Source organism: Onychostruthus taczanowskii, unplaced genomic scaffold (assembly GCF_017590055.1).
Source record: "Onychostruthus taczanowskii isolate IOZ18803 unplaced genomic scaffold, ASM1759005v1 scaffold18, whole genome shotgun sequence".
NCBI classification, from domain to species: Eukaryota; Metazoa; Chordata; class Aves; order Passeriformes; family Passeridae; genus Onychostruthus; species Onychostruthus taczanowskii.
This window is the reverse complement of record NW_024499017.1, coordinates 1,517,173-1,531,418: the sequence shown is the minus strand read 5'-3', so window position 1 is coordinate 1,531,418 and position 14,246 is coordinate 1,517,173. Positions and strand designations below refer to the sequence as shown.

General features: G+C 43.5%; 1 protein-coding gene across 3 annotated transcripts in view; it reads left to right on the top strand.

Moving 5' to 3' along the window:
• Positions 1–14,246, top strand: part of ZNF423 (zinc finger protein 423) — a 226,528-nt gene that overhangs the window by 192,182 nt on the left and 20,100 nt on the right. For all 3 annotated transcript variants that reach the window (XM_041400800.1, XM_041400801.1, XM_041400802.1), the window contains 2 exons: positions 10,980–11,111; positions 12,702–12,817. In XM_041400800.1, coding sequence (XP_041256734.1) covers positions 10,980–11,111; positions 12,702–12,817 — 248 coding nt within the window. The remainder of the gene's footprint in view (positions 1–10,979; positions 11,112–12,701; positions 12,818–14,246) is intronic.

Below are 14,246 nucleotides of genomic sequence, written 5' to 3'. Positions count from 1 at the left end.
AAGGAAGAGAAAAAAAAAAAGAGTAAAGAGTAGGCATCATCTACTACACATAATAATTGTCTATGGGATGAGTAGTAGATGCTCTAGACCATTCCCCTGTAGGCAGTTTTCCAAAAGGATAAGCTGTGTAGGGAAGGTATCCCAAGGTCTTTTAAGGTGCTGCTGGTTGAGACTAACAAGCTTTAGGACACAGAGCTTGGCAGCCCTTCTTGCCTTGATGGCTACAGACTTGCTACTTCACCCCGTCCATGCTGGTACAAAAACAATTGGGGAAAATAATTTTGTTTTCCCTCATTCCCACTAAAACATTCCCCGTATTATCAGTACCCAAACTCTTTGCTTTTCTTATCAGCATGTACCTTGTTTTTACTAAGCAGAGGAAAATCCTGCAAGGGTGGGTCTTAGGCTAACATTATTATAGTGGCTGCCATTTAAAAAGTCAATTTTTGCCTACAGGCAAAGTATTGCTATCAGAGTTCATACCTATTTTGCATATATACGATTGTATCTTCCCTACCTCTCTGGGGTGATAGGAGCAAATGCCGACTTCTTAATGCCGATTGTTGAAGCTGAGGTTAAAATAAGAACTCACAAAATGAAAAAAGAGAAGAAAATGGTGGGTAGCAGGTCTCTGACAGAGAGAAACCTTTTTGGTTGAAGCAGGGACTCCATGATGGCTTGATTAAGAATCTTGTTTTGTTTGAGGGCCCAGCTGAAAAGCAGCTTGATCTTTCCTCTCATTTTTCATTCCTTCATCGTGAGTTTTGCAGGGCTGTGGAATATGGTTCTTCTCATGTGGACTTATTAGGTGGGTACACCTAAGTCTGTTTCAAGTTCAGTGATTGCACATCAGGCTTTTCTCTGCAGCAATCCGACATCACCTTTGGATCTTTCCAAGTCATCTCAGCTGTCTCTGCATGACTCCAGTCTGCATGGTACCATGCACACCCTGAAAGCACCATCCTGCAGGGAACACCTTGGTGCTTCATTTTGGGCAGAGGCCTGGGGCTTGGTATTTTTATTTTTTTTTCAATTTAATGTAATTTTATTTTTAAATGTAACTTCTGAGAATGAGAGGAGTTGCAGAGAGCCCAGGAAACCTCACAATGCCAAGAGCATGAGATCTAGGTGAGTTTAAGCAAAAATAGCTCTTCAGGACTCCTGCTGTTAATGAGCCATCCTGAATGTCCTTGTGTTTTGATACCGTGGCATGCTTGCACTTTCAGGTGGCTGCTTCAGCACCACTGGAGGACTGGCTCTTCCAGATCCCTTTATTTAACCAAAAATACAGATTTTCCTTATATTTTACACTGTGTTTTCTGTCACAGACCACATATGTTTTCCAGAGTCTGTCTGCAGTGTGAGAGTTTCCACATGGCTTTCCTCAATGGATTAAAAAGCTAATGACATATAAAATGAAGAAAATGTGTTTCTAAAAAAAAATAAAAACAAGCTGGCCATGTTGTGCACTGACAGAGTATCTGCCAACAGCCATATATGCCTGACCGAGCTACTCACATAGTGAAATAGAAAGGAATTTGTTTACAAAGGCAGAAACCAAAGCTCTCTGCGTTTAGCATCCCAGAAGGTTCTGCCCATGTTTCCCTACCACTGGTGCCCCTCCCAGCTCTACAGGATGTGTGTGCTGGCCTTGAGCTCTCCTTCTGTGCTGAGCTCAGGGGAACTGCTTCAGTGCTGCCTGTCCAGCTCCAGGTCATACACGAAGTGTGCAAGCTGGCTGGCTCAGGTGGACAGAGAACAGGACAAAGAACACATGTAAAGGTGGTATGAGTTTGATACTAGGTTTTATGCATTGTAATCCATGTTTGTATGTTAGATGAGCACTATCCATAGACTTTACAGTCTGTGTTATGCAGAGCCCTTGCTCAGCAGTGAGATCTCTTCCAGAAAGTCACTGGGTTGCAGTTTCCCTTATTCAAGATGAAGCTGGCCAGAGGGTTTGACTTCCACTTGGACTGTGGAGTGTGAATCAAGCAAATTCCACCAACATCAATGGGAGATACTCTGTACATTTACTTGTGCATAATCCCACAGTACTGCAGTATATATGCAGTATATATGTCTGCATAATGCAGAGATGCTTAAGATATTTTCTTGTTTTCATGCAGATTCTTCTTCTTGACTGCTTTAAGGAATATCATGCATTACTGCACCCTAGGATCCCTGATTTAAAATATATCTCATAGGGGTGGTTCATTCTTTTGAGCATATTTGCACTTAACGAGCTCTGAGGGATATTTGTGCCATGCAAAATCAGTTACCTATCTTAGCTAGACACCTTATTTAGTCACCCTTGGTTCTCTGTGTTTGCAGTGGCATCTCATTTTGCCATCCCCAATAACTGGTTTGTGTCCCTGAGCTCCTGGGGAGAAGAAGGAAGGAGGCACCTCTTTAGGTGTGGGGGACAGGAGCCTCTCTGGGGCTGGGCTGTGATAAGAGTTCGGATGTTCGGATGAACAAGTAAGCTCTGGTGCAGTTGTGCTGAATGCTCATGTCAAGATAGCTGGGTAACCGTCATTTTTATTTTCCAAGAAAAAGCTGAGAAGTGTTCCTGGGTTTTTTTGCTTGTCTGTAGGTATTTAAAAGAAATTTGGTCTTTAAGTTGATAACAATGCCTTAAGAGATTGCTTTTCAACCAGAGACTTTTCCTTAGGAATACTGTTTCTTAATAAGAAAACAAAATTAATACATATTTAAAAGAAATGCTTTTATTTGAGTAAGTGGTGCAAATTGCCCCAGCATTATGGGGGTGCAGCATTTGGCCAGTCTCTGAGTATTAGGTGATCTGCCACAAAAATAATGCTCACGGCTGGTTTTCAATTGCATTTTAAACTCTATGCCCACTGCACCATTTCCCAGATATCTATACTAATGTAATCTTTTATAAGACCATAGCTGATACTGCTATAAAGTTTATATTGCTGGATACATTCTTCCATGTTTATGCAGAATTTGTAATATCAGAATAAGGCTCTTTATGCCAATTCACCTGTACTCACTCAAGAGGCACTGCACCAATGCAGGGATAATAGAATATTTCTTTGCTGATGGAAATAAAAGTCTACCCTCCCACTGAAAAAAAAAATAAAAATTGACATTTATTATATTTTGATGCCTGAAAGAACCTTCAGTGTTTCTCAGTTAAATTGTACATTTAGGTGGGTTTTTTTTTTCAGGAGTTTTATTTCTATTTCTCCTTTTACCGGTTTTTCTGCTTCCCTGATGCCATCATGGGAATGGTTTATGCCTTCTCTTACTCTGTGCATTGCTGAGTGTAGTTGACAACAACTGGCTTGTAGCCTGTCATGTTGATTATATACTATTAGAGACCATTAATCTGATGATTATTTACACGATAGATTTAAAGTCTATCATGTCAATGTGTACTGGGGAGATGGTAATGTGAGGATCAGCGATACACATCCGTGGGAGTTGGTGTTTTAACAAACACCGTGTGCTGTCCCAGGTGTGCTGGCCTAGCTCAGGGGGCTGCTCACCCTGCCCTGCATCCTCAGCTCAGGAACCTGCCTCTGAGCGTGTAGAAGTGCACCCAGCAACCAGGCAAATGCCTTTGGAGCAGTAGTTATGGGATGCAGCTGCTACCCTGCACCCAGCCAGGGGAGGGGTTGCCTTTGGCACCTCGTGGCTGGCAGGTCCTGGCAGCTCTGGTGGCCTCTGTGTGACCACAGTCACCACATGCTAGCACTGCAGGAGGCACGGGTGGGATGTGGTGGGGAGGGGGCACCTCACAGCTCTGGGGGCTGCTGCTGAGGCTGGGGAATGTGCCAGGCCTGTAAAAGGAGTAAAAAAGGGCTTTACACCTATTTAAAGTAGGTTTAAAGCTTTGCGTGTTTTTAAAGCATGAGCATATTCCAGTGGGATGTTTAATAAGAGTATAATGATGTTTTAATTTTAATTTTTAATTTCACAAGAATAGATGCCAAGTAGATGCTAGTTATTGCTGTTTGTCTGTACTGAGCTCTTCTATGTGATATTGTCAATAGCATGAGAGGATGAATGTGTTCCTGTTGTGTAGCAGTGCAGGAGCTGCTCCCAGGGAGGAGACCAGGAGCAATAAGGTGTATTTAGTTTTCAGCAATACAATGGCGTGAGGGAGGACAGTGCAGGGAATAGGCTGTGTGGCCAGGGATTCAGGGCTGTGTTACTTCAGTTTCCTCAGATATTGGCTTTAAACTGTGAGTATTTCAAAACATTGAAATACATTACTCGAGTTGAATTGTGTGGGAATGAGGTGTTCTTGCTAAACTCTAGTTGTTCCCAGAGGTTCATTAGTCTGGATAAAGCTGATTCTGTGTATGGTTGTATGGACTTGAACACTCAAAAATGGCATATGTTTTTTTTGTCCTGTATGGATTTTGCATTTCCATATTTCCATGGAAGCCAGTGGAGTTATCCCTTAATCAATTATCATGAAGGAGCAGTCAGACCTATCAGGCTTCAGTCCGCAAAAAGTTTTAACATAGATTATTAAAAAAAAAGCATCTTCAGAGAAAGGCTGATAAAGTGTGAAGTTATTGTGCTAACGTATTGTGTGCATTTCTGTAAATTATCTTCATGCAGTTTCCCAGATTAATATCTAAATCTGAAATAAAGCTTTGCAGGCAGGTCCCTCTGGGGCTCTGCAGACAGAGATAGATGATGCACAACTCCATGAACTCCTTTGAACTTTCAGATTTTATTTTTCTTGTAAACTGAAAATTAAGTTGATGAAGCTGGGCCTGGCAGCCCCATCCCGTGAGTGTGGGGCTCAGCCTTCCCCTCAGGAGCAGTGGGAGCACACAGCCTGCAGCCAGGAGCAGGGCAGGGGCTCTGGAGCAGCACAGGAACTCGCAGTCAGGGGGAAACTCCCTTCAATCTCATCCCCAGTCCCTCTGGGACCATGCTTCTTTTTGATGGTCATTTTAATATTGCAGTGTACTGACATATACTGGAGGCAGTGAACTTACAAGCTACCCTATAAATAATTTGGCATCTAATTCTGCATATTTTGAGCTTGAGGCCCCCTAAGATGATGAAAGAGTTTAAAGCCCGTTGTGTGGTTAGGCTAATTTAGCATGGACAAGAATACCTTTTTGAGCCTGAAGAAGTACATCACAAGTAACCCTGGAGTTTGTTACCAGGAATCCATAGGCACTTCCTCTAGCACCAGCAAGCCCTGTGGCTCCTGTCTCCTAATATAGTCCCTGATTTCCTGAATCCTATTTCCCCAGAGAGTCTCCCCACCTGAAGAGCAATTGCTCTTTGTGCTGATAAAGCCTTGTCTGGGCTGCCCATCCTTTGGAAAACTATGATAAACAGACCTGATTTTAATGAGTCTTATCTATAGGCAAATATAAGGAAAACCAACAAAATTACATACGAAAGCATGTTGGGAACTCTGTGTTTTTGCTGGTATTCCTTATTCAGTTTCTAGAAAAATCTGCGCCCCCGTGTTATCATTTTTCATTAAAGTGATGTTTCTAACCACAGTGGACAGCTCTCATATCCCTTGAAAACTTATAATAGTAAAATTGTCATAAGGATGAAGCAGAAATGCAAGATTTTATTAAACAATCTTCAGCTCATAAAAGACATCAGTGTTGTGCCATTCTAGATCATATAAATATATTTCAAAGCAGAATCATATTTCAGCAGAGAGATAAAGCACAAAAGAATATGATTAGTGGATACCAACATAAAATATTAAACCATCCAAGAAGGGGTGTAGGTGTATGTTTATCCACACAGGCAAGTCGGGGGCTGAGAGCAAGGCAAGATTTTGGCAATATATCAGCGGAGTCATGAGCACAGATATCTGTGGCATTGTGTGTGTGTGTTGTGCAGTGACAGGGGGGTTTGGCATGGTTTCTCACAGCACAGAGCTGGGTGTTTCCACACAGCCACTGAAACCTCTGAGGGAACATGATGGGTGTCTTTAGTCTGGCAGAGTCGTCAAAGGGAGATAGGAGCTCTACCTGGATAAATAAATAAGTATAAATAGTTTTCTTTCTGATATGTGACCAGATTATTTTCCAGTTGATTTCCAGCCAAGGTCCCAAGGGGGCCACAGATCAAAAAAAGATAAGGGTCAGTTACAAGGTTGAGCTCATTCGGTGTTGCCATAGTAACTGACCTCCAGCATCCCTGGGAGGACGGCACCCAGCTCCCCAGGTGACATTTCTGTTGCCACGCCATCAATCCGCTGCCTTTCACCGCCCAGGCTGCCTAATGGCGGTGCCGCGGAGCGCCTCGGTGCCGCTGGCCCGCGCCGGGCCGGAGCGCGCGGTCTCCTTGGCCCGCTGCTGCCCGCCGGCAAGGGAGGGGCTCAGCCGCGCCCTCCGGGATTAATTACTAAAATGAAGTGGAGCAGTGTGGTCCAAATGGTTTGTGCAGCAGGTCATGGGTTTAGGCAGCAATGGCGAGGAGGAAATGTCGACTGTACAGCAGACATCGTCTTCATGCAATGTGACCGTCTGCACATTTGCCATCCCCTTGGAGCAGATGCAGCGTGTCCTCAGACCTTGGTTTTGCTTCCATCTTTGGATGTTTTTAATGAAAACCAGTGGTGGAGTGGTGCAAAGCAGATGAGGGATCAAAGTGGTTCTCTGCAGGCTTTGTGTTTGAGCGGGGCGTCCATCACTGCTATCCTACCCTGGTTCCAGCCCCTTGCTCCTTCACAGCCACATGGAAAAAATTGCTGGGGAAGCTCCTTTTCTTACATTATAAATTTTTCCCTTTGATTTCTTATTTACTGGGAAATGAATTGCATAAACAGAATAGCTCCATGCAGTTTTCATTTTATTTCCCTGTGTTCATTCCAATTTCTATTTATTTCTACCATAATTAGAGCACACGGCCCATTTAATTCTACCAAATTTATTATCTAATGGACAGAAGAAGGTTCTCTGTGAACACAATATATTAGTGCTTTGTTACACTGAATCACAGTATTTCAAAGTTCATTAAAAGCACGGTTAACTCATGGATGTGAACATCTGAGTACAGGGAAGAAATTCCCTTTTATTGGCTTAATTTGCTGCAGTAGAGTAGAAATATACTGGTCTGGAAAGCTATAGTGTGGGATGTACATGTTGTTGTCAGCAATGAGCATCAGATTGTCTTACATGATCTCTCAAATTAGGACTATGCAGTTATTCCATAAGGGAAAATTTTTGCTTTATTAAATTGAGTAGAAGAGAGAAGTTTTAACTAATAGTAAAGACAATGCCATCTTGATTTTTGGTGTTCAAATCTTCTACTTTTTGTTGGTATAACATGTCAGTACACGACAGTGTTAACATGTACTTTCACGTTGCCATTAATATAGTTATAATTAGAAATGCAGCTGATACAGTAAATGGGTTTAATACAGCATTATTAATTATACTGCATCCTCGCCAGGAGGCTGCTGGTGTCGGTTCTCTTAGAGGCTTAGAGACTCATTGTAATATGGATTAAATGCACATTACTGCAGCAGAAATAGCTTTATGGAGAAGCGTATTCCCCCTCTAAAATGGGCAGGATGGCAATGTAAGTGCTACTACACACCCTATCAACATATTTAAAACTATCCTGCAAAGGCACCCGGACTTGGGAACAATGAGTGACGTGCTCTGCCACCGCGGTTCAGCTGGCTCTGCGCAGCCCACTAATCCTCACTAACAGGCAGTAAATTATGTACCTCCAAATTTATACAAATGCCTGCCTTTGACATCAGCGGGCACCACCCAGGTTTCACCTTCAGGATTCAGATAATCAGCTCTCATTCCTACTGGCTTCCCTCAAGACCAGTATGGAAATAAGTATGTGTCTGCCAGGGATCAAATGCTTTTGGAGACAAAAGTAGGTACTGAAAACATTACAGGATACTATCATCTCCCCATGATACTTTTACACAAAGCGCTCTGTTCCTCTTTTGGCCTGACATAGTTTCAGCCTGACAGAATCCAGCAGGCCTGCTTGTTTTAAACAAGAGCACATCCTATTATTTTTTTGAGAAATGAAGTGTAAAATTAATGCTTATTATTTTTGAGCTCAGGAAAAAAAGGCAAGAAACCCAAGATTCTTGTTTGCTGTGCATTGCTTGTTTAGTCCTGTAATCATCTGATCCCTCCACAGATACACTTATGAAGAAATGGGATAAGATCTGGTATAACAAACTGTAAAAATCTGCATCTTATTTTTCAAATGAGAGGGGCTGCATAATTCACTTGAGTTATGTAGGTCTCTCATAGATGCTTGTCATGCTAGAACAAAAAAGGCGAATAAGAATGAGGGAAATGATGATGATATGTTTGCTGTTGCTAGTGCCCAGCACCACACATTTGACTGTCACACCACATTGTCAAAAAGCCTCCTTGCATGTACCTAGGTGATCTTATATAATTCAAGGAAGTGATTCTCCAAAGGTGACTGAGTATCCCTATACATGTGCTGTGTTTCTGTGTAAAATAATATGCTGTAAAATGCCATAGAGGAGAGAGTGATTATAGCAGCAATTCTATCTATATCTTTGGGCATTTTCATATTTTGAATACACATGCATGAAAAGAGAAACGTTTGTCATGCTAACCATGGTACTTTTTCCCTCTTTTTTTCTTTCTGGATGGTTTTATAGACACAAGAAATACATAATGGACTCCTGTGGGAGTGGAATAAAAACCCCCACCGGTGAGGAGAAGGCCTTATAATTCAGAAGTGGATTTGCAAATCAAAAGGTCTTGCCTCGAGTGGGATAAATTTCCAGATCTGCAGGAACCCATTATGTTTTATTATTTTTCATTCTAGTTTTAGTTTGTTTGTTATGGGTTTAACTATTTAAAATACTGCAGGGATCAGCCAAGAAAATACACAATCTCTGTTACCTAATTAAACATACCAAGCTTGTAAGAATATTCTTTAACTGAAATGCTGAGCATTGTTTGTTTTTCTTTTTTGGTTTTTTTTTTTTTTTTTAGTTTTACTCAAATTATAGATATTTAGGCTGCAAAAGGAGCAGCAGTCTAGCCATCAGTATGTGTCTATCTGTATTTATGAAAACATGTGCTCACACAGGACCATAGGCTGTGCATGAATCACTGTTATCCAAATACCCAGTATGTAGAGGGTAGAAAATTAATGTCAAACATGATTTCTCTGATTTATTCGTAGAAGGCATTTGTTCCATTCCCCCCAGTTCCTGCTTTGTCCTCTGCGGCTTTATTGCAGCATTTGGTTGCTGTACACAGCGGTGTGGCTGGGCATGCTCAGCATGAGGCTCATGTCCCTTCCCCATCTCTTCTCCCCTCTGGAGCAGGTTGCAAAATTCACACAAAGCCAGAACTTTTCAGGCAAGGGTCTGATGGGAGAATCCAGCCTTAGGCCACAGTGAGGGGAGAGGGCCTGGTTTGGAAACCTGCTCATTGGAGAGGGCAGCATGCCCGCCCGTGGAGGCTGCGCGAGCAGAGCACTGCAAACCTCGCCGCGTCCTAGAAACATCCCAGTCCCTGCTGGTGGCTCCCAAGGGAATTCGTAGAGCTGCTGCCACGGAGATACCAGCCCTTTCATCTTTCTGTTCCGGGCTCTTTCCTTTTCTCTTTTCATCTCCTTCCCAACCCACCTGTTTACTTGTCCTCACACTGCCTCTCCATTCCCCAGGCAGCTCTGGTGCAGCACTCACTGTGGGCACCCACTGCCACACGGGGTCCAGAGGCAGCATGGGCAGCTCTACACTGTCCCAGCCTTGTACAGGGGCCTTGGCATCCTGATGGTACCAAAGGCTTCATAGCAAGCAATACTTTCCTTCTCTTTAGCCCCTTTAAAGGTAGAAAAAGCTAATTTGAAGCAACTGTAAGTAAAGACCGTGCTTCTGAGGGCTCACATTATTCCTAAGAGCCAAATGTATTTGGCAAGGATTAGTTCATGGGGTAATAGAGTAATTTCTTAGCAATCTTGGAGCTAAAAATTAATAGATATTGATATTTGAGGTTGTAAAAATAAAGATGAGTTTAAAATAAAAGAAAGAATTTATTTAGTTTTTAAAATATGTTTTCATGAAAAGTTCATGTGCTGCCACAGTGAAGGAAAGACACATTTTCAGGGAGTTATTTGCAGAAACCAGCCACAGTATTAAAACCTTTTAGGTAGTTTCTAATTTTTATAAACCATATGCTATGTTTTCTAAAATTCTGCAACTCCCTCCCTCCCTTTAAGAAAACCAAAGCATTGTTTAGTTTTATGTGTGAAAATTGCTTTAATATGACTTCAGTACCTCAAAAAAAAAGCTCAACTGCACCCAGAACCACAAACTTCAGTAAAGAGAGAAGCATATCATCCTGCAAAAGTGGTAGGCTTGAACCAAGAGTAATAATTATTGCTATTTCACTGAGTTCAGTTAGAATATAGAGGTGTCTAAAATGGGCCTTGTGTATTCAGTACTTAAGATATATGACAAGGAAATTCCGCTACCAAATGACATTTAAATATCTTCAGTGGTTTCTCTACACCTTGTAAAAAGCCAAGATATATATAAAAAAAAAATTTACACTGACACTCTGCTCTCAGCTCCTGCTATTCTCCAACAGTTTCTTCCTCTGCGGTATGTTTGCAGTGTACTCTGAGCTGAAGACATCCCCTCAGCCCTCTGCCAGCACTGGTGGCTGAATTCAAGCTATTAAAGTATTTTTAAATGCTGTTTGACTCTTTAATCGCCCGCACCCAGAGCAGCGCTGCTCTCCCTGTCTGGCAGGGCCGTGCTGTGTTGCTGGGAGCCCCGCGGGGGTTCCCGGTGGATGGAGCCCTGCAGCCAGAAAGCGGGGGCTGCACCCCTGAGTGCCAGCAGCTCCTGCTGCTCGGGGGCTGGGGGTCCTGGGGGTCCTGGGGCCCTGTGTGCCAGCACAGGCGTTCCTGGCCGGCTGCTGCTGCCTCCCCGACGCTAATCTGCTGTGTCACTAACAAGTTGTATCATTTGAACCTTGCAGAGGAAGGCATCAATCATGAGTGCAAGCTGTGTAACCAGATGTTTGACTCTCCGGCAAAGCTCCTGTGTCACCTGATTGAGCACAGCTTTGAGGGGATGGGAGGCACATTCAAATGCCCTGTTTGTTTCACAGGTAAGACAGGGAGGCCAAGACAAGCCTCAGCGTGCATGGCTAGATCCAGAAATGACACTCGGGGGATTTGTAAAATACTGTATTCCTTTCCCTGGGAAAAAGAAATACTGTGCTTGGAAATGTTCAAATATCTCTGTCTGAAGCTGGGGCTCGCTCTGCCGAGCAGCTCTGTGGCGTTTGACACCGAGCAGCACTGCCACATGCAGCAGGCTCTGCATGGCCCTCATGTCTCTAAATATTTACATTTTGCCTTGTGGCTCAAAGGTGCTATGTGTTTCCAAGTGCAGGACTTGCAAAGGATGGACCTGCTCTTGCAAGCCCTAATTCACCTGAGCAAGGACTCTTTAAAGGCCAGGTGGTTCATGGTCTGCTTACAGTACTGAGTAAAGGGGAGTAAAGGTTTGATAAGAACAAATTGTACAACTCGATGGTTTTATCAGCTGCTCTCTCAGAGGTTTTTTTGAAACCCAGTTTTCTTACAGTGGCACATTTCTAACTCCTGTCTGAGAGCCTGCTACGTATTCCTTCTCTGTAGATCATTTAAGCTCTCTCATCAGTGCAAATGATCATGGGTGATTCTTGCTTTTCCAGGATCTGCAGGGTGCATGCTAAAGGCTGCCTTTTATACTCTCTTCAACACAGTAGTTAACATCTGCATTTCCAATCTGTTTGAGAGAGAAGGATCGTGTAGGTGTCACTGTGGGCCTGTTGTCAGTAAAGGGGCATGGCAGCACCTGCTATTCCTTTAACTTTGGTGGGAATAAGGTGAACCTACATTCTTTAGGGTTTGGCCCACCATTTGAGAAACTGGTTTTTGTGTGAGCTTGGAGTTAATATATCCTTTCTGAAATGTGCTGTAAAAAATTTTGGATGCATTTGTTAAGTTCTGCTGAAGAAGCCATTTTCACATACAGATGACCATTCATGTAAAGTGAGACAAAAATTAAATCAGATATAGATATATTTTTTAACCAGCTAAAGCTGTGGTTCCAATATGTTCAAAATTTCCCTCAGTAAAGTCAGAATAATTGTCAATCCAGAATCATAATGCAGATGCTGTGATATTTGTGATGTTAAACAATAATATTTGTTTTTATACTGAATGGACAACCTATTTAAAAGATCTAAAAATTGTGGCAAGCCTGCCCTTTCAGATTCACATTTATGCCAGAAATGCTGTTCTGGGCCACGTGTCTTCCAGACCAGCCATCAAGGCTTCTCCTGGCCCAGTTGTCCTGCATTAAAAATGCATCTGCTGCACCTGCCATGGGCCCAGGGCTCCCCATGGGAGCAGTGACGTCCTCTCTTTGGTCTGATGGCTGAGTTCTTCCAGTTACCTGTGGACAGTGTTAGCTTTATGTGAAATATCAAAAATCCATACAGGATGTAAAGTCTGTTAGAAGTAAGCTGACTGTCAGCCTGGAGACTCTAAATTGACTCCTTGTAAGGAAATTCTGCTGAACCAAGTGTATCAGCACTTCTCTGGCAGATATCCTTGGACCTTTTACAGTTGCAGAGACTCTGAAGTGCAGTTTGAGACGTGGTACCTTATAGGAAACAATCTCAACTAACTGTACTGTGTTGTTTCAGTCTTTGTACAGGCAAACAAACTGCAGCAGCACATCTTTGCAGTGCACGGGCAGGAAGACAAAATTTATGACTGTTCCCAGTGCCCACAGAAGTTCTTCTTTCAAACAGAGCTTCAGGTATGTTTACAACAGGAGTAAAAACAAAGCTAAAGCTGTTGATTTCTCTGTGCAACTGCCACCCTTGTGCAGCATTTAGAAAAGGTGCCTAACCTTGGTATGGTCTCTTCTGCCCTTAAACAGTCTCTCAGTCTCCTTCTGCCTCCCTGGGTGCCTGGAGGAGAAGAAGGTCTCTGAGCATGGCTGGAATAAATAAATAAATAAGACAAGACAGATATCATGATTTATGAGTATTTCTCTTGACAGTAGTGTTGCTACATCCTTACATGTCTACGTCAAACACCTTGTAAATAATTTCTTTTTCTCCATTAATAATTTAGGGACTGATTAACATACAAAGACTAAGCAAATGGTAGCTGCCCCATCCCCTTCCCTGCTGCTAAATCATAAGTAAAGGAATTTTCCCTGCTGGGGTACGAGAAAGCATGGGTGCAGCTTGGCATGATGCTGAGGTGGAGGCTCCTCGCAGGCAGCAGCACGTTGCCAAGCTGTGCCTCTGCACACCAGGCCTCACACACTTTCCCTGGCAGCACTGGGGGCTGCAGCCACAGCAGCTGTAGCCTCCAAAGAGCCAGGGTTGGCTCACACCCATTCCTGGGGGTACAAATCCTTCTGCAGGGGCTGGACCCTGACCTGGGCACGCTGCTGCAGCCGTGCTTGGAGCCCTGGCCCCAGAGGCCTCCTTGGAGCAGGGAGCCTGGGGGTTAAACCCCACCAATAGCCCTGGCACTGAGGCCACACAGACACTGAAGCTGCAGGGTGTGTGCAGGGCTCCTCGTGGGCAGAGCCCAGCGCCTGCCCTGGCACAGAGCTCGTGGGGAGGTGCCCACCCTGGCTGGCCTCCTCACACCTACACTGAAGCTGCAGGGTGTGTGCAGGGCTCCTCGTGGGCAGAGCCCAGCGCCTGCCCTGGCACAGAGCTCGTGCTCGTGCCCACCCTGGCTGGCCTCCTCACACCTATCTCACCTGTGCAGCATGGCCACCAAAACCACCCCTCCCATCCCCTGGGAAAGGCAGCCTTTTTATAGAATGGTACCATATGCCTCATTTAAATGTATTAGCTTTATAAACCACGATTTACTTAAACTTTGGAGGGTTTTTATTTATCTTGTTGAATTCCCAAGCTGCTGCCTCTTGTGTTGTGCTGTCATGCTGTGGAAGGATGGCTGATCTTTTCACTTTGTTGATTTTATATTTTTTTTCTCCCAGGGGATCCCGCCTTTCCCTTGTTCTAGCGACCTGATTTGCATAAGTGTACAAAAGTTTTAACTATACCTTGTTAATATTTTAATAAAGTCAGCAGATTTTGGGTTTGTGTTTCTCACTATGAACGTTTTATGAAGGCGGCAGTGGCTTGCAAAGACAGCTTTGATTTTTTCCTCCCATATCTCCCTAAAAGTGGTGTTTGGTCAAAATGCCAGCACAATTA